This window comes from Canis aureus, chromosome X (genome assembly GCF_053574225.1).
Source record: "Canis aureus isolate CA01 chromosome X, VMU_Caureus_v.1.0, whole genome shotgun sequence".
Taxonomy (NCBI): Eukaryota; Metazoa; Chordata; class Mammalia; order Carnivora; family Canidae; genus Canis; species Canis aureus.
The window spans coordinates 102,940,384-102,960,736 of record NC_135649.1 but is presented as its reverse complement, the minus strand read 5'-3'; the positions used below and the strand labels follow the sequence as shown (position 1 = coordinate 102,960,736).

The 20,353-nt window shown below is 45.5% G+C and overlaps 1 protein-coding gene and 2 long non-coding RNA genes across 3 annotated transcripts; 2 read left to right on the top strand and 1 right to left on the bottom strand.

Annotated features, from left to right (window-relative positions):
• Positions 1-840: 840 nt before the first annotated feature.
• Positions 841-10,624, top strand: LOC144308802 (uncharacterized). Its single transcript, XR_013375134.1, has 3 exons — positions 841-2,520; positions 5,559-5,683; positions 9,068-10,624. It is a non-coding gene; the product is annotated as an uncharacterized LOC144308802 (long non-coding RNA).
• Positions 3,054-15,845, bottom strand: LOC144308801 (uncharacterized). The gene is made up of 5 exons (XR_013375133.1): positions 15,333-15,845; positions 14,898-14,979; positions 13,111-13,170; positions 5,588-5,703; positions 3,054-3,146 (listed from the first exon to the last, which is right to left on the bottom strand). It is a non-coding gene; the product is annotated as an uncharacterized LOC144308801 (long non-coding RNA).
• A 653-nt stretch (positions 15,846-16,498) lies between these two features.
• Positions 16,499-18,453, top strand: LOC144308953 (melanoma-associated antigen B4-like). The gene has a single exon (XM_077889905.1). It carries the CDS (start codon positions 16,499-16,501, stop codon positions 17,834-17,836), a length of 1,338 nt encoding a protein of 445 aa, XP_077746031.1. The 3' UTR covers positions 17,837-18,453.
• Positions 18,454-20,353: the final 1,900 nt, after the last annotated feature.

The following is a 20,353-nucleotide window of genomic DNA, read 5'->3' as shown; positions in this document are numbered from 1 at the left end:
TTTTGCTCAAATATAAAATGAACACCCTAAATACACACAATGTTCTCTAAATACACACAATGCTACATTGTCTTTTCCCAGTTTCCCATCTCCCTGTTCCCACATACACAGGACACTACACCAGTCCTTCTCCGCTACACTGTTTCTGAAGGCAGACATGCTGAAAAGAATACAAGGAGCCCTTCCTTGTGATCTTCTGGAATGACTCTGAGCACTTGAAGCTAGTCTTTTCCCTTAACTTCAAAGAAGTGTGCCCTTCCAAGCACTTCTATTACCCTGTCAGCAAAAACGGATGTCACTAACAATGGGAGCTTGAATAGGGCAGCAGATGCCCGAGATTAGTCTCCAGATGGCTCTCCTGCATGTGACCTTCATGAATATAACGGGGATACGGGCTGGGAGGAAGCCCTTCATCTCCGGGAGCCCAGGAAGCACACGACCAGAGATCTGGTACAGGAAAAGTACCCCATGTCCCACCAGGTGCCAGAGATCCTCCATGCTCTGGAGCCCACAGGGAGACCAGAAAGAGTAAAGTCTGGGGGCTTGAGAAAGGTCACTTAGAATGTCCATAGTCCTTCCCATACCAATATGACGAGGGTTCAAAAGTAAGGAAGAGAGAGCAAAAAGGAATTGTAGCAAGGGTTGGCTGGTTTGTTTAGTTTTTTCTTTTCTTTTTTTTCAGTTTGTGGTGGAAGAGCAGTCTCAGCACACACTCTTCACTGTCCCTTCCCTTCTTCACAAGTACACTCCCCTCCCCTCCCCTCCCCTCCCCCCCACTACTGTGCCCTGTGCCTTCTGTTCCCATCCCTCCCTCCCTCCCTCCCTCCCTCCCTCCCTCCCTTCCTTCCTTCCGCAGGAGCGTGTGCACACAGCACTATCCCCTCCATAGTTTCCTTTCCCCACTGTTCTACACACACACACACACACACACACACACACACACACACACACGGCACAATCCCACTTCTGCCCTTCTCCGCACCACACCATCCCTGCTCTGCACTCTTCTTCTTCCTCTTCTGTCTCCGCTTGTGCTACTCTCTCCCTTTTCTTCCCTTCCCTTCCTTTTTCCATACACACCACACTAAACCTTCCATTCTCTTCCTGCTTTAGCCTTCCCTCTTGTACACCTACTATGCTCTCCCTTCTCTTCCCTTCCCGCCTTTTAGCCACACATACACACACACACACACACACACACACACACACTACACACTCCCTTTTTTCTTCCCTTCCCTTCTCCCCTTACACACATGATGCTTTTCCTTTTGTTTTCCTCCCCTCTCTTCACATTCACGCCATGGTCCCATTTCCCACCTTTCCCTTCTCCACACACCCACACTACACTCTCCCTTCGACACCTACCCCCCCCCACACTAACACACGAGTGCACTGTCCTTTCCCATTTCCCCTCCCTTCCCTCCTCAGCCACGCTACCCTGTTCTATCCCTTCCTCCCTTCCCCTTTTTTTACTCTTCCATCCTTCTCACACACTGTCCAGCCTTACCCTTCCTTTAGACAGTCACACACAGCACCATCCCTTGCCTCTCTTCTCATCTCCACACACATTATCCCCTCTACCTTCCTCTTTTCCTACACACACACTGACACTGTACCCTCACTCATCTTCCCTGATCATTTCTCCACAGCCATCTATACATACACACATGATCACTTCCTTTTCTTTTCCCTTCTGTTCTCTAAATACACACAATGCTACATTGTCTTTTCCCAGTTTCCCATCTCCCTGTTCCCACATACACAGGACACTACACCAGTCCTTCTCCGCTACACTGTTTCTGCCCTCTTGTGTGTTACCTCCTTTTCTCCTACATGCACACACGCTCTACTCTTGTTTTCCTTCCCTTTTCCACATAGCACACACACACAACACTACTAGACTTTCCAGTTTTTTCCTTCCATTCTTTACTCACCTGAACTACAGTATCCCTTCCTCTCCACCTCTGCAAACCGTTTATTCCATTCTCTCCCCTTTCCTTCTATATACACATGCACATACACCACTACACTATCCCTTCCCATTGTGCCCTTTGTTCCCTTTTCTAAAACACATACACTACCCTATCCATTCTCTTCCCTACATACAACTTCTATCCTATCTCCTTCCTTCTCTAAACATACCCACTACCCTATCCCTACTCATCCCTTCTCCACAATCTTCTCACTTCTCTTCCCTTTTCCTTAGCCACAAACACATAAAATTCTTTTCCCTTCCTTCTCTGCACATTCTATACTATCCTTTCTCCAAACATACACACTACTGTATTTATACACTTTCCTCCCTTTTCTATGCATACAGACGGGCACACAAACGACACTACTCTATCCTTCCCTTCTGTCTCTGCATCTACACTCCACTGTCCGTGTTGTGCCCAAGATTACATATCTGAGAAACCACCAAGGAGCCAACACCGATGCAAGCACATGAGGGTTTATTTACAAGCTCGAGCTTGGGTCCAAGTATATTCGACACAGGGGAGCAGGGACTTGGACTCCGAGGTGGGTTCCAGCTTAGTTTTATGGGCTGGTCTAGGGGACCTCCAGAAGGGGTGGAGGAATTTCTCAAGTTCTGTTTACATTCTGACATGGGGCTCTCAAGGGCATTGAGCTCTGTTCTCATTCTGATATGGGACTTTCTACCATGGGAGTTGAGCTCTGTTCTCATTCTAATATGGGGCTTTCTAGGGCGTTAAGCTGTAAGCTGTTTTTTTCCTGTAATTGAAATAATGTAAATTTCAGCTCTTATTCACAGGGGCCTAAGATGGCTGTACTTGTGCTAACACTGAACTTAAGGTGGAATGGCCTTAATTTTCTCGGTCTCCACATCCCTTCTCTACCCTTCTCCATCCCACAAACTTTCTTTACCTCCCTCCCCAATCACACTATCTCTTCCCTTCCCTTCTCTATGCACATGTTGCACTATCCCTTCCCTTCTCCATACCCAGATACTACATTATACTACAGTTTCATATTGTCCCTTTCCTCCACCACACACACACATTATCCCTTCCCACACATTGACAATAGACTATCGTCTCTTCATCTCTCTTGCCATTCTCTTTATGGTATTCTGTTGTGCAGATGCTGTTCAGTCAGCTCTTAGTTCTGCTTCAGGAGGAACTATTCTGTAGATAGATGTAGAAGTTCATGGTCTTCCTATGTCACCTTCTTGGACCCAAACTCTCTTATTGCTGTGTGTCAGGTTTAAGGGTAGGAGATACGTAATTTCAAAAGAAATTTGGGAACACTTCTCTCTCTCTCCTTTTTTTAAAAAGATTTTATTTATTTGCGAGAGAAAGAGAGGCAGAGACACAGGCAGAGGGAGAAGCAGGCTCCATGCAGGAAACCTGATATCGGACTCGATCCCGGGTCCCCAGGATCACGCCCTGGGCTGAAGGCGGCACTGAACCGCTGAGCCACCCAGGCTGCATGGGAACTCTTCCCTCTTATTTAATGATATGGAACAGGGTATCATTTCATTGAGTAGATGTTTCTTTGGAAACATCTTGGGTTTAAAGATAGCTGACTATCTTTTCAGTCCATCACTCTAAAATTAAAAGATGCAGGGATCCCTGGGTGGCGCAGCGGTTTAGTGCCTGCCTTTGGCCCAGGGCACGATCCTGGAGACCCGGGATCGAATCCCACGTCGGGCTCCTGGTGCATGGAGCCTGCTTCTCCCTCTGCCTATGTCTCTGCCTCTCTCTCTCTCTCTCTCTCTCTCTCTCTGTGACTATCATAAATAAATAAAAATTTAAATAAAAAAATAAAAGATGCATATATGAATTTGCTTAACTTATCCAAGAATGCAGGAGAAATTAAAACTTGAATTAGATAACATGTTCATTGGCTCATTTATTCTCTAAACATTAGCTGAACATGTGCTCTTTGGAAGACATGTAGATATTCTTGAGGTTGCTATGGATTTTGTGTCTAGGAGGAGTTGGAAGCTATGAGATATCAGGGTAGTAGACAGATGGAAAAGCTGCAAGTCCAGGTGAGAGCAGGTAGGTGTTCATTTGGACATTTGAGAAAAAAGTTTTTCAGTGGAAAGGAAGTTTTAAGCTTAATTATGTGGTAGGTGAGGTAAGGCTATGGGAGACCCTCGGATGGTGTGTCTCAGTGTTGAGAGATTAAAGCATAGAATGTAGAATGGCTCTTCACAGTTCCTCTTGAATCCTGAATAAGCTGAAGAGAAAGTTTCCACTGGGAGAGGCAAGGTAGGTGTTACCAAGTACTTGCCTCAGTGCATGTAATCACAGTTTGTGAACTAATTGTTTTATGTTATCAACTGCAAATACATGCTATCTTCCATTTAAAAAAAGGAAAGATGAGGGGCACCTGACTGGTTCAGTCCATAGAGACGTGACTCCTGATCTCAGGCCGTGAATTAGAGCCCCACATTGGGTGTAAAGATTTCTTAAAAAATAAAAAGAAGGATGACTCAGAAGATGGATATAAGAACTCTAAGATGGAGGTTATAGCCAGAGGAATTATTCTTAGGCTTTGAAATCTATGTTCCTTAGTAGTATTTTAGAAGTGCTATTGTCCACTGACTCCTGTACTTCCCATTTGCTTGTTTCCAAACAAAAGTGTCTGCAGATGTGATCCTATTCCTATCCTGCCATTATCCATTGGCTGTGTCAGGACGGATGACCTATCTCCTTGCTTCACAGGTCCACAAATAGAGATTTACTCTGCCCAAAACGTATGCTTAATAAACTTCATCCCAAGAGCCTCATCATCTGCACCTAGACTTAGAGATTTAGATGATAAGAGTTGGATTTTGAGTTGATGTAATGGAATAAGATGTTTTGGAATCTTGGGAGAGGGTGAATGGAGTTTACATACAGTAGAGACATGCGACTTTGGGGCCCAGAGGGTGGACTGTGGCAAACAGAATCTCATGGGGTTCCTATGGTCCACATCTCCTGGTGATCATGCTTTTGTGTACTCATATCCTTAAGGTTAGGTAGAGCCTGTGACTTGCTTCTAACCAACATATTATAACAAAGATGATGAGATCACCCATATGATTGTATTACTTTATATGTGTTGGGGAAATAATGAGAAAACTATCATGCTGACTCAAAAATTCGTCTCCACAAAACATGTAAAATAAAAAATCAGATTTAGTAAGGAAAGACCTTTCTTTATAAAGGATTATTGCAAAGGTAGAAAAGGAACTATTGCAGTAGGGAGAATCTACACCCATAAGATCTGTAAGGATGCCAAGTATTAGTTAGGCCAAAAGCTTTTCCTTTTGGAGAGCGGATACACAAAGCTGTATGTGGGGAAGCAGGATAAAGGATAGTGTGATTGGATAGAGGATCAGAGACTATTTTACCCCGAGGCCAGCGTATCCGCAAGACGGATAGTATGCTGGCTCAGCTGAGGGTGGCCCTGGAGGAGGAAGAGAAGCTTCATCAAAGCTGGGCTAATAAGCATTTGTTTCAACTTAGTGGTGACAAGCAGTTGAGCTAACCATTCATGAGGCCAAGAACAGGATTTTTGAGGATCTGTGTCTGGCCTTGTCACAGGTTAGACGTGTGGCTGCTCCTTTGCTTACCTAAGTCATACGGAGACCAGATCTTTGAAGCAAGCTGTTTGCTGGAACTCAAAGGACTTCTTAAACTTCACTGTTGTCCTGGATCACAGGGCTCAGGTAGTATTCAACATTATCATCTAGGAAAGAACAAAATTTTATTATGGAATAGGCATTAAACTGGACTATGATGTACAGCCCAGGCAAGCAACAAAAGAAAAAGCTAAGTCAAAAATAAATCTTACTCTTCTATGTCACCAAAAAGATACAACCCATTCTATACGTCTTCTCAAGAGCAAAGAGAACTAGTCCACAAGGAAGAGGACTTGATGTCTCCATGTGTCACACCTATTACTTCCTAAATGTACCTGGTCATTGGGGTGGTCCTCTGTGATAGCCTTTATCCAAAGGAAAACATTCCTGGGATGTGAAATTGGTAAGAAGCTTCTTTAGCTTTTCAAAGAGAAAGGTTTTTTATTTACATTTTTTTCTAAAGTAATGCTATTTAAAAAGGGGTGGGGAAGTCTCACCACCCTCCTTTTTTTGGCACAAGAATAAAACTTTTTAAATTTATTTATCCTTATAATACCTTCCCCTTTGTTACTACAGAATAGTAACAGTACAGTTTTACAAATTCTCTCCATTGCCGTTTCTACCCTTCTCTGGGCAAAGTGCAGCCATCTAAATAGCCAAAAAATCCATAGTAAATTATAAAGCAGGCAGTTACAGAAATGGAGCAGGATAAATTCAGTACATTATTTGCCTTGGGGGAAAAATCTTTAAATATATCATACTAATAGTGAATGGTTAAAGCAGATGCTCGATTATCAACATGCAAAACTTCTCTATCATATATTAATTTTACCAATTGTGATGCTTTATTGCTTAAGCTTTCGATAATTAACTATCTGATTACCATTCTGTAATTCCTTATAAAATATTACCCAGTCCAAGCCTAAGGGGGAGCTTAACTCTAGAGCCTGCTAATCTAAATTTTTTTACTAAGAGTTGTATTTCTCCTGAGTTTCCCTTAGTTATATAAGTAACATCTACATGATTGCTTAGGCCCTTGAGTAACTGCTCCATCTCCCCAAATAATTCTTCCCACATGCTAAATGCAGACACCAATGGCCATTATCTAGTATCAAAATCTTATTAAGAGACACCTGTCAAAGGGTACAGTTTGAACTTTCAGTGTTTACTGACTGCACATGACTCTGCTTTTAAGCCTTGAGGACAAGCTTCCAGGAATAATAGCCTTTGTTTATCTCTATATATTGGGGCTGGAGTGAACTTGCATCCCAAAGCGAATGGGGTGACACTTGGTCTGTCCTCCTAAGTAACAGATTTGTTACAGGCTGGGACCTGCTGCTGACAGGGCCCTGAGGCCTCGCGTCTCAGACCAGGTACACCTGGTTGTGTGGGGCCGTGTGGTCCATGGGGCACCCGGGATGCAGGGAAGAATATTGCCTTGGCTTGTAGCCCAGCTCCCACACTGCTCAGAGCCACTAAACGTCTGGTCAATAAACAGGCTACCCCACATTTAAAAAAAAAAAAGAAAAATGCCGGCGGTCTCAATAGGAAGGGCTGGTTTTTCTCATATTGAAGTAAGAAAAATGTCAATTATATGTTTTTTTGATTAACCTTCCCATATTGACATTTATCAGCTTAATACCATTTTTTGTTTCTTTGTCCCAAGTGACTAGTTCAATTACTCTTGATGCTGTTGCCTTTATATGAGGGCTCATCTTTTATTCAAGCTCTCAAGTATCCTGTGATCATGTTTCTTTATCATTCCTGCTTCCCTGTTTACAGGGTATGTGGATGACACGGGAATCTTGTAGGTAGAATCTTGGCTAAAACATAAAGTGGCCCCAGGCTCGAGACTGACATACACAAACCTGTGTCCTCAAACAGGGCAAGTGATTCATTAGCAGTAAACTGAGTCCTGCCTTAGTCCCTCTGTGTCGAGAAGCCCACTAGCGAGGGGAACATCGCATCTAGAAGATCACTGCCTCCCCTTCCTTCCAGGACTTGATTTAATATAGGGCAAAATAAAGAGAAGCAGGGGAGCAGAGAGCAGGAATAGCTGAGAGAGGGCCTTTAATTCTCTGATTTCCTCTTCCTTTTTTTTTTTTTTCTTTTTCAATTTTTCCTTCTGGCTATTCAACTCCTATTTAACTTTCCTGTGTGAATGATAGGAATCCTATATCTACCAATAACTCATTTGGTTGAAATGAGGCTCTTTTGAGAACTTCTGCAAATATGTTAATTTATACAAATTAAATGAAGTGTCCTCAGGCCACTGCAAGACTAGACTCTTAGAGGTATACCATTCTTAATGTGATAAAGAGATGACAGGTTAAAGACAGAATTGTAGGCAACATTACCAGCTTCCCGTATTTTTCTATAATCAAAGCTAATGGTGATCCTCATGGGATCTTAGAGCCCTTATTCTCATGCTTATTTAATAGTAAAATCTTGAAAGCAAAGAGGTTGGTTTTTCTGATATTCTAAAAGAGCAGAGAGCTAGAAGGGAGACTATAAGTTGAGATCTCTTAACTGACTATTGTGTGTCCACAGAACAGCTGCTTATTCACTAGTTTCAGGAACTTCCAGAAATCTTATCCTCATCGCCAGGTTTCTTGGGGTAGTTAATTGAAAACAAAAGCTCCTGCCCACTCAGAAATGCCTCTCCACAAAACATAGGAAAGAGAGTAAACAGTTTTATTATTTAATAAGCATTGAACCAGAATGTGATATCCATCACCTTGCTAAAGAGATTGCTAAAACAGAAAGATAGCTCACCCTTTTATATAGCCAAACAGATACAACTTATCTGTCCATGATCTTAAGCTAATAGTAACTATTCCTCAAGTCAGAGGACTTACAGCACCCTTTACTACACACAGTTCATCCTAAAATCACCGGTAATTTGGGGCGAGGCAGAGCATCTTTGTTAGCTTCTTGCCTTTATCAAAATAGGGAATAGAAAAACAACTTCTCATTTCTTTATGACAAGAGAAGTTTTTTTTGTTTTGTTTTGTTTTGTTTTGTTTTGTTTTGTTTTTACAACTCGGAGACAGGCACTGAAGTTAAGCTTCAATGGAGACTGGGAGATTGGGGTGCTATTTGATTTAATGTTTCCATTCAAGGTCCTCACTCCCAGTTACTTGAGCAAAAATTCCTAAGCTGTAAACTGGCAAGAAGCATAATCAGCTTGTAGGAGTTACAAAGGTTTCAGTGCAGCAGAGAAAGAATTTACAAGTTTTCTCAAATAAATGCTCTAAAAGGAATCTCATTTCTTGATGTGTACCAGGAAGAATTAAATTTTTTCTTATTGATGTATAACTGACATGTAGTGTTTTATTAGCTTCAGGTGTGTATGATTCAATATTTGTACTTTTTTCTTATTTTAAATTTTCATTTGCCCTTATGTAGGTCAAAGGGGATATGGGACTCCCCTGACTCTGGATATTATATAACACTCCATTTTGTTAACAGAAATGTTCTCGCTGTGCTGGTGGCCCTAAAGAAAAAGGCTGTCGTGCTGTGAAGTGCCTATGGAGAGGGCCAGTGTGGAATGGGTCACACATCATGGAATTGCAGCCTGGCCTCTAACCAATAGCCAGCAACAACAACAACAAAAACACAAAAACTTCTCAGCACCTTTGCCACAATGTGAGCTTAGATTTATCTCTAGTTTAGCTTTCAGCTGACAACACAGCTCACATGACACCTTTAATGCAGCTAGGTGAGACTCTAAAGCAGAGACCACAGTTGAGTTTTACCTGAACATCTTACACATAGAAACTGTGAGATAATAAATTTGTGTTTATCCTGCTAAACTGGTGCTGGTTTGTTATGCAGCAGTAGTAGAAAATGAATACAAGAACAGTCAACCATATTTATCTAGATATTACCTCTTTCTTCATCCCTTGTATATCAAGGTTCTAAGCCTAAAGAATATATATCTGAATAAACAGATATTTTACCAAAGAAGATGTACAGATGGCCAACAGACACATGAAAAGATGCTCAACATCATTAAGTTACCTTTCTAAAAATAGAACTACCATAAGGTCCAATAATTCTATTGGGTATTTACCCAAAGAAAACAAAAATACTAATTTAATTCCTTCTAGAATTGAATTTTGTGTCTAGCGTGAGGGAAGTGTTACTGTTGTGTTATTTTTCAGTTTGAATTTCCAGTTGTTTCATTGCCATATCTTAGTAAACAATCTGTTCTTTTTCTACCTCTCTACAATGACAGTTTGAATAATCCAAAGTTCATGTGGAAGTGCGTGTTGTGGGACACTCTATTCAGTTCTGTTAGTCTATTTGTTTGTATTGGCAAATATAGCACACATTTGTAATTACTAGTTTTTTTTTTTAAGATTTATTTATTTATTCATGAGAGACACAGAGAGAGAGGCAGGGACATAGGCAGAGGGAGAAGCAGGCTCCTCGCAGGAGCCCAATGAGAGACTCGATCCCAGATCCCAGGATCACGACCTCAGCCGAAGGCAGCCACTCAACTGCTAAGCCACCCAGGCATCACTAATTACTACAGTTTTTAAAAAATAATTCTTAATATCTAGTAGAGTAAAAGTCCTCATATTTTTATCAAGTGCTCTTTGTTCTTGGTAATTTGCAAGTAATTTTAAAGTTTAGAATCAGCTTGTCAAATTTCATATACAAAAGCTATATAGTTTCTTTTGGGGGAGACTAGGTATTAATATACACTGTAGGTTAAATTTGGGCAGAATTAACATGTTTACAATATTGAGTACTCCTCTCCATGAACATGATAATCCTCTACTTACTTAGGTATTCACTAATTTCTCTATATAATAGTTGTATATATTTCATTTTTAATATGTATTTTATATATAAATACTTGTATTAGGTGCCAGGTATTTGTTATGGTACTCGATAAGTTCTAGTTTCTTAATTTCATGGTCAAACTGCTTGTTGCTGCAGAAATAAAGTGTATGTTTATATAATGATCTTTTACTCAAGAACTTTTACAAATATTTTTATTTTTTTATTTTTTTATTTTTATTTTTATTTTTTTAAATTTTTTTTTTAATTTATTTATGATAGGCACACAGTGAGAGAGAGAGAGGCAGAGACACAGGCAGAGGGAGAAGCAGGCTCCATGTACCGGGAGCCCGACGTGGGATTTGATCCCGGGTCTCCAGGATCAGGCCCTGGGCCAAAGGCAGGCGCCAAACCGCTGCGCCACCCAGGGATCCCTACAAATATTTTTATTGATTTAATAGTTTATCTTTAGTTGTGGTTTTGTAGATACACTTTGCTTGTAACATTATGTTCCTTTATCATAAGTGAGTGATAAATTTTTTTGATTTTTTAAAAATTTATTTATTCATGAGAGACACAGAGAAAGAGAGAGAAGCAGAGACACAGGCAGAGGAAGAAGCAAGCTCCATGCAAGGAACCCGACGTGGGACTTGATCCTGGGTCTCCAGGATCAGGCCCTGGGCTGAAGGCGGCACTAAACCACTGAGCCACCCAGGCTGCCCAATGAGTGATAAATTTTATAAAACACTATGATTTTTTTCATGTGAAATCTTCCTTTCTTTCCTAGGAAAACTTAGGCGTATCATATATGTGTCTGTATATACATACATGCTAAAAAATTCCAGAAGTAAATGGACTGATTCTACTTTAAAAATTTTCAAGTACTACACATAAAGGTCTACAGTATTACCTGTGGGAAACAGCCCAAATGCTACTTGGATATGATAGCACTAAATAGACTTATCAGAGAAATATTTAAAGCATCCAAATGACTCAAGAGTTACATAAACAGAAGCATAATACACCCAGATAATTAGAAGGTAGAAATAATGAAGATAAATGCAGAAATGATGAATGAGATGACAGCAAAGCTAACTAATGAAAGCTAGTTCTTCACAAATATTTCTGTAACACCTTCTGTAGGTCTTACCAGTTACAAAAGAAATAAGCATAGACAAGTGATATTAAATAAAATTCTATAAAGTATATGTGTAGAAGAGATTTACAGGCTGTAAGTAATACTATAAATACTTTTACCATTCTATCAGGATAACAAATGGTAGATAAGGAAAAAGTTCTACTTAGAGAATTATTTTAGCTAATAGAAACAAAGGAATGATAGAATTACCATTCGGCAGCCCCTAATGGATTAATGGATGAGGGTGATGATCCCCAGTGATTGCTAACATCACCCCAAAGAGGATCACAGACATTATGTATCTCCTAATGGAAGTCCACAGTGGCCCCTCTAGAGTAGTGTTACCAATAAACAAACAAACAAATAAGTTTAATCTGATTAAGTTTCTTCCTGTTACTGCTGAGTATTGTTGATGCTAAATGCAAGGTATACTGGGCTCAATACTCTGTTCTCTGTACGGTGTTGTACATGTTTGAGAATTTCAATGATAATGTGATTTTTATTATAAATAGCATGCCTTTAAATTTAAAAGTCCAAGAGAAATGGACTATTTTTCAGCAAAATATAAATGATTAAGTAGGTTCATATAGAAACAGAAAACTTAATTTAACCATACAAACTAAAATTATGGGTAAAACACAAGGTAGCTTCAAAATGTTCCCGGACTAGCCAAATTTGAAGTCTTACACCAAATGGTGAAGAAGAAATGAATAAAACTTCTACATAAACTCTTCCAAACCATACAAAAAGAAGGGAAATGACTCACCCACTGTAATGCCTTAGCTCTCCTTCATACAAAGACCAAATAAAGGTACCCTGAAAAGACAGTACTTGAGCTAGGCTTAATCCTACAGAGACAAATAACATAAATAACTTCATAGCATATGCAATACAGTGGCCAATGAAGACGTAAGTTGTGTCACAGGAATGCAAAGATGGTATTACGTTAGAAAAAATGAATCAGAATTCACTAATGGAAAGAAAAGCATCTGACAATGTGCAAGGGTAAAGAAAAAGCTTTTGATAAGAATTCAGCATAGTTTTATGGCAGTAACTTTTAGTAAACTTCTAAGAATGGAATTTCCATATTGTAAAATCATCAGTAAATATACACAAATGTGAAACATTAGAAGCATTCCCACTAAAGTATGGAAAAACACAGAATTATGGTCCCACAAACTCAGATGTGAATGTATAGCAGGACACAACCATGCACAAGAATAATAAGAGGTATGAATAATACAGATGGTAATAGCATGAATCTCATAACTAAAATATCTAAAATAATAAGCAAACACAATATTCAAATACATAACAAACGTCAAATTGCTAGTATATAGAAAATCACTATAGTAAAATCAGAAGCCTGGTTGAGAACACGTATGGACAGTATACCATTTACAACAGCAACAGTATCTAAAATGACACCTCACAAAACTGCAGATCTTTATGGAAGCAACTAAAAAATTTACTGATAGAGAAAGAAAAGGGCCCAAACGGAGCTGTAAAATATGTTTATTCAGGGCAAGAGAATACTGTAAAGATACAAATTCTCCTTAAATTATTTAAAGATTTAGCACCTTACCTATAGCTTTCAAGATGAAAACTCATCTCAGGCTGCTGTTTCCTGGGCCCAGATTCGTCCCTGGGAAAAACAAAAGAAATACACAAAACAGTATCAGCAACAACAATACTGTGAAACCCATGAAGGGCACTATGTATGTCCTGACTAGGACTTGTGTGGAGGAAAGGTTTGTACTTTAGCCTTGATCTTTCCAGCGTGCCCCGGGATAGTCATTTTCTACTGCTTCACTCGAGGAAACTGAAGCAGCTCCTCAGAGCCTGTGTGCCAGGACTATAGGGTAATATCATGACAGCACCAAAGTTTGGGTTGGCTGGGGTGGTTTGAGTCAATTAGTCCAGATATTGTCCTAATAACTACCTGACATTTCTTTTGTAACTGAAGACTGGGCCTTTAATATTTATGGTCCTTTTAATAAGGCACAAATGAAAACAGACTAGAAAGAACTATTGAGATCTAGACTCTTAGTAAATTTCAGGTAAATAAACAGTTTTTTAAAAAAATTGTTTTATTTATTTATTTGAGAGAGATAATAAGAGAGAGATGACTAGGGGCAGGGGAGAGGGAAGAGCAGGCTCCCTGCTCAGGGGGCTAGATCCCAGGACACTGAGACGCCAACACCAGCTGAAGACAGAAGCTTAACTGACTGAGCCATCCAGGTGCCCCATGTAAAAACTATATTAACTATAGTCACTGGGCTGTACAGGTTTCCAGAATTGACTCACAACAAAGACTGTACCCTTTCATCAATATCTCCCCTCTTTTATCACCTCCCAGCCTCTGCTGACCACCATTGTCCTTTGGTACTATGAGTTACATCTGTCTTTACTCTTTTGATTCCACATATAAGTGAAATCATAGAACATTTGTGTTTCTACATCTGGCCAGTTTCACTTAGCATAATTCATCCTGATTCATCCATGTTGTTGAAAATGGCAGGATTTTTTACAACACACATGAAAATGGTAACTATGGAAAGTAGTATGTTGAATGTCTGTGATAATCATTTCAGTGTATGCATATATGAAAACATCACATTGTGCATGTAAATTTTTATACGTCAAAAATACAAATAAAAGTATTCAAAAAAATAATAAGTATCATACTAATTATGCATAGGGCAGAAATTTATCCCAGAAACTTTCAGAAATGACAGTGATGTCAGGCAGGAGAGGCCCTAGGCTAAGCTATCAGGCTAAGAAGAAATCCAGTTTCTACATGGAGTTTTTGAGGACCATAGTGGTGGTGAGAGGAGGTGGTTACAGACGTAGGAACTGTAGGGCTGTGAAGAACTCAGTGCAAGATCTCTATCCCAGAACACTGGAACTTATAAGATTCTCATCTATCTATAGCCATCTCTGGAAGGGCTTAGGCAGGAAATCCCTAAGAAGTGTACCTTTAGGTCATATGGGGAGTCACAGGGAGTATTCGGCATTGATCTGAAGGGCTGACCTCAAGTCAACAGAGGGAGCTTGCCACGCACCCACAAGGAGTCAGTGAAAGACACGGAGCGAATAAAGGAATATAAAGCATCTTCTTATTTTTCATCGTTAAAAAAGGTATCTATGTTCAAAATAAAATAAGAGCAATGCAACCAATGACTGTACCTTAAGGATAAAATAAATCAATAGTATGACCTATAGAAATGGGGGAGTTGGGAATACTCTGCTGTAACAAACCTACAGTAACAGCGACACTATTGTGTTATTTGAAACAGGACTCGAATAAGGTGTAAACGCCTAATGAAAGCTGCGGAGGGTCACAAGAAGGGGTGCCCCGATAAAGCGAACCTTCACTATGTATCTGGGGTCTCAAAGAATTTAAGTCATCGGTGCAAGGCTTCAGCTCAGCAGGTTGAAGGTATCACAACTCCTGCAGGGGGGGAGCCAAGGAAAGACAGGGAGAGACGTCTGAGGGAGTGCCCACCAAAGGGCACGTGCTCCCCCAAAGCTATCACCTGGTGACTATCAGATTGGGTAGCCCCAGGCCTGGCAGGCACGAGGAGGCCCCCAAACACTTCCTACGGGGGGACGCTGGGAGGGACATGAGACCCTCGGTCCGAGGGCAGTGGCGTCAGCGCAGCGGAGGGAGAAGGCCCCCGAGCTGCTCAGAGGCAGCGGAAGCCCGCGCGCGCCAAACTGCAGGCCGCTCTCCGGCGCCCCAGCACACGCCCAGCACGCCGCAGCCCTCCCGCCCACGCGGGCTTCCCGGGGGCCCGGACCCACATGACCGGAAGTGGCCCTCGACGACTTCCTCCTGACCACGCGGTGGGCGGCGAGGCCTAGTCGGACCGCTCCTGCCTAGGGTGAGCCCAGACGGGGGTCCCACGCGCCCGTCCGCGGCCAGGAGCCAGGAGTCCCGGGTTAAGGCCGCGGGCACGCCGCCCCGACAAGCCCCGGCCCCATCTGCCCTGGGAAAGGGGGTCCACACACACACCCTGCCCCGCTCGGCCCCTGCTCCCGCGCCTCGGAGGCCCCAACATGGCTGCCCCCATGGCTGCTGCCCCCGCGGGGGCTCAGGGACTGCAGGCTTGGCCCGAGGCTGCTGCTGGACTGTGGCTCCGCGCAGCGCGGGGAGAAGTCCCAGGCCCGCTGGCGAGAAGGAGGGCCTTCGTGAGGGCTGGGGGGGGGGGGGGCTCCATACCCACCCCGGGGGCCACGCGGAGGCCCCGCTCCTGGTGGCGGTGGGTGCTCCGGGGACCCGGGGACGTGGGGCCTTCCTTGGTCGGGGGCAGGCAGCAGGTCCCTCCCCGGAACGAGCGCACCTCAGAACACGCGCCCTGCTGTGGGCCCCGGAGCTGCGGGCCCGGGACGGGGGGCACGGGGCGGCAGGCGGGCTCCCGGGGACCGCCCGAGGGGGGACAGCGGGGCGCGGGCCAGGGAGCCTCGGCGCGTCTGCCGCAGCTTTCAGGCTCGCTGGTGTCGGCGTCGGTGGTGTCGGGCACGTGGGGCTGCGTGGTCAGCCTCGCTCGCTCCTAGTCAGTCTCGAGGCCCTGCCGCCGTGGGCCTGAGTGGCCAGCGTCAGGGCGAGGCAGCAGGCCCGGGAGAGCGGACCCCGAGGGAGGTTGGACCCCGAGGGAGGGAGGGCCCCGAGGGCGGGAGGGCCCCGAGGGAGGGAGGGCCCCGAGGGCGGGCTGCGGGGGGGTGGGGGAGGAGGGGGGGGGAGGAGGGCTGGGGGGGGGACCCGGAGCTTGCCAACAACTCACCTGCCGATCTTGCACGTGACCGGAGAGGGCCTCCCCCGCCCCGCACCCGGACACGGGTCTCCACCGTCGCCCCCAGTGACCCCCAGGCAGGGCGCACCCCGGGCCCCGCCGCCAAGGGGCTCACCCCGCCTCACTGTCCCGCTCTCCAGGTGTCCCCGCTGCCCGCCAGCCCTGCCCAGGGTCGCCATGCCTCGGGGCCAAAAGAGCAAGCTCCGTGCCCGCAAGAAACGCCACGAGGGCCACGGGGAGGAGAATGTCGGGGTGGCGGCGGCCGCAGCGGTGGTGGCGGAGGCGGAGGCGGAGGTGGAGGCGGCGGTGGCGGAGGTGGCGGCGGCGGCGGCGGCGGCGGCGGCCGAGGAGGCCCCCCGCATCCCCTCGCTGAGCCTGCAGGGGAGTCCCCCGCGCGCCCCCGAGGCGGCGGCGGCGCCCCCCCCGCAGCCCGGGTCTCCCGGCGCCTCCGCCTCCGCCTGCGCCTCCGCCTCCGCCTCCGCCTCCGCCTCGGGGTCGCCGCGGGAGCAGGGCGCCGGGAGCCCCGCCGGGTCCCCCGGCCCCAGCGCCCGCAGGGACCCCCTCAGCCGCAAGGCCAGCATGCTGGTGCAGCTCCTGCTGGAGAAGCACAGCAGCGGGGAGCCCGTCCCGCGGGCCGCGCTGCAGAAGACGGTGGGCAGGAAGTACCGCGAGCACTTCCCCGAGATCTTCCGGTGCGCCGCCGAGCGCCTGGAGCTGGTCTTCGGCCTGGAGCTCAGGGAGGTCGACGCCCGCAGCCAGTCGTACGCGCTGGTCAGCAAGCTGGGCCTGGCCGCCGCCGCCACCAGCACCCGGGAGCTGCCCAAGACCGGCCTCCTCATGACGCTGCTGGGCGTCATCTTCATGAAGGGCAACCGCGCCGCCGAGGAGGACATCTGGGAGTTCCTGCACATGCTGGGCGTCTACGAGGGCAGGTGGCACCTGATCTTCGGGGAGCCCCGGAAGCTCCTCACCCAAGACCTGGTGCGCCAGGGCTACCTGGAGTACCGCCAGGTGCCGGCCAGCGACCCCCCGCGCCACGAGTTCCTGTGGGGCCCGCGAGCCCGCGCCGAGACCAGCAAGATGCAGGTGCTGCAGGTCCTCGCCAAGATCAACGACACCGTGCCCAGCTGCTTCCCCGAGCTCTACGCCGAGGCTCTGCTAGACCAGGAGGAGCGCGCGGGGCCCAGGGCCTCGGCCAGGGGGGCCTCGGCCACGGCCACGGCCAGGGCGGCCTCGGCCATGGGGGCCTCGGCCGCCGCGACCACGGCCACGGTCAGGGGGGCCTCGGCTGCCGCTGCCTCGGCCTGGGGGGCCTCGGCCGCCGCGACCACGGCCACGGCCAGGTGGGCCTTGGCCTCGGCCAGGGGGGCCTCGGCCGCCGCGGCCGCGGCCACAGCCACGGCCTGGCCGCCTGCCCTGGAGGCGGCGCTGGGCTTCCTCCGCCTCCAGGGAGGCGCTCGGGGCGGCGGCGGCTCCTCCTCGGGGCTGCAGCGGGGCGGGCGGTCCACCTTGTGAGTGGTGCAGGCCTAGGGATGGAGGGCACACAAAAGCTCTTCCTCATACTTGTTCTAAGCTGGTAACTTCTAGAAACACACATACGGTTATATTTATTTCGGTGTTTTCAATTTTTCTCTTAGCTCATTTAGCTTTAGACTGTACACTTACGGATGGCATAGCTCTCCAGTCCTTGCTCTTTTAACACGTGCAGAGTCCTCGGGGCTGGAAGGAAGAGAAAAGCTCTTCCTCGTACTTGTTCTAAACAGGTAACTTCTAGAAACACATAGACAGTTATATTTATTTTGGTGTTTTCAAATGTTTTTTCTTATAGTAGCTTACTTAGGTTTTAATGTAATTTAAGAGTGGCATGGCTGTATATTTATTGCTGTTTAACACAGCAGAGCTACATTTTTGGTATTTGAAAGTCACAAACCATCTATATTGTATTTATGATCGAAAAGCAGATAACATGGGACTGCAATAGGTATTTTCATGAAAATGTGAAAGAACAACATAGTGAAATAGTTGGGAACACAAAATGGAGAAAATATAGTTTAAAAAAATAAAATGTGTCTAATTCATGGTTTGCCTTTCCTTTTATTCTGTTTAGAAAAAATAAAATATAATTTATTTGGCTTAAGGATGTTTCTTTTTGTCCCTATGCACTGTATATCATTTGCTATGTACTGGATAAAAAATAAACTCAGATGGGAGGGCGGTGCTTTGAGGGTTCATAAAAAGCATAACTGCTATTCATTCAGACCCAATATTTCTTAATGTGCATACCAAATGCCTTATAGAGAACATAAGTTCAACATTCCTATGGAATAGAGCTTAGAAAACTTCATTTACAGATAAATAATTTGTAAATATCTCTAGTTCACAGGAGTGGTAAGAGACCTAACTGGGACTGGATCCATGGTCTGGGTCAGTCCAGAGACCCATGCTCTTTGCTCCTCCCATCCTCAGGCAGACCTTGTACCTTTAATTCGTTTTTCTTCTCATTACTCCAAAATGTATCTCCTGGGATAAAACAAAACTCTGACCCAAAGCAGTTTTTTGGAATCCATAGCCACAATAATAATCTGAGTAAATACATAGTGTGAAGAAAAAAAAATATATTTAGTGACAATGTCATCATCTATATGTGCAATGTCAGGTAACCTGAAAAGATCAGGGCTCTCAAAATCATCCTGCTCTGCCCTTTCCCTATAGGAAGGAAATCTGTCAGAAGTGAAACTACTTAAGATTTTGTCAAGCTGGCGAAGAGAAAGAAAAGATCAGAATGATCCTTCTCTGATAGCTTAACTCCTGGGTACTCCCCTGCCTTGTGCCATAGCTTCCCCATCTCACATTTTCCTAGGGACAGTATCCCAGTCTCTGCAAGGTTTGCAGTCAGGAACCTGCTCAAGCGTTTGCAGGGATGAGGTTTTTCCCAACAGTCTTTAATTAAAGAGACAGAGACAAAATGAGGACCTTGTATGAATGGGGGCTGGACACCAACAACCCAGAATAGAGGGATTACTGAGAGACCATGCCTCAGTTACTCTCAGGCCTCGAGGGCCTCAGGTAGAGCTGCAGCCTGAGCATCCCCTAAACTCATTCTTCAGGGATCTCAGGGATATAAGAGCCTTGGTTTAAGGCCTGTGTCCTCAGGTCAGTATGAGGAAGGGTCCCAGCTTGACAGGTATCAAGGTAAGGACCCTGAATGAGGAACTGCCCATCCCAGGACAGCCTGGCTGAGATGCCCCTCTCATTTCCTCCGGTGGGGAGCGGAAGAAGTGATTCACAGGGAGGTGAGGTCCTTGGGCCTGTGCAGCAGCTCTGATTCTGCCCAAGTTGGAGATCCTAATAGGCCTTAATTATACTTAAGGTGAGGACAATGAGTGATGATGAGTGAACCCTTGTAACCGAGGGGGCCACACAGAGGCCTCAGATTGGGGTAAGCCAGGGAACAGCAGCCTGACTTCCCCCACTGGTGTCTCAGGAAGGTAACAGCCTTGGCATAAGGCTGGCACACTTAGAAGAAGGAGCCCCCATATGCTATCCAGAGTCAAGGTCAAAAATTTGAGCAAGGGGACACCGCCTGGGTGGCTCAGGAGTTGAGCATCTGTCTTTGGTCCAGGGCATGATCCTGGAGTCCCGGGATCGAGTCCTGCATCGGGCTCCCTGCATGGAGCCTGCATCTCCCTCTGCCTGTGTCTCTCATGAGTAAATAAATAAGACCAAAATAAAATAAAATAAAATAATAATAAAGATTGAGCAAGGACTGAGGGCCTGCTAACTTCAGAAGAGTGGGGTGTCATAAAATTCTGCCCCTACTATCATCTTTCAGAAGATCCCAACAGCCCTGGGCAAATATGATTCACCCTGACTTCAAATTTGGAGCGTCCAGGCAGGTAATAGCCTTAGTCTGAGGAGCATGGCCTTTTGAGGTGAGTGTAAGGTGACGTCCCAAGTCTGGTCATGAGTTAGGATGAGGACCGTTAATGAGGAGCAAGGGGACCATTCCCCCCAGGGTCGAGGAGAATGCCC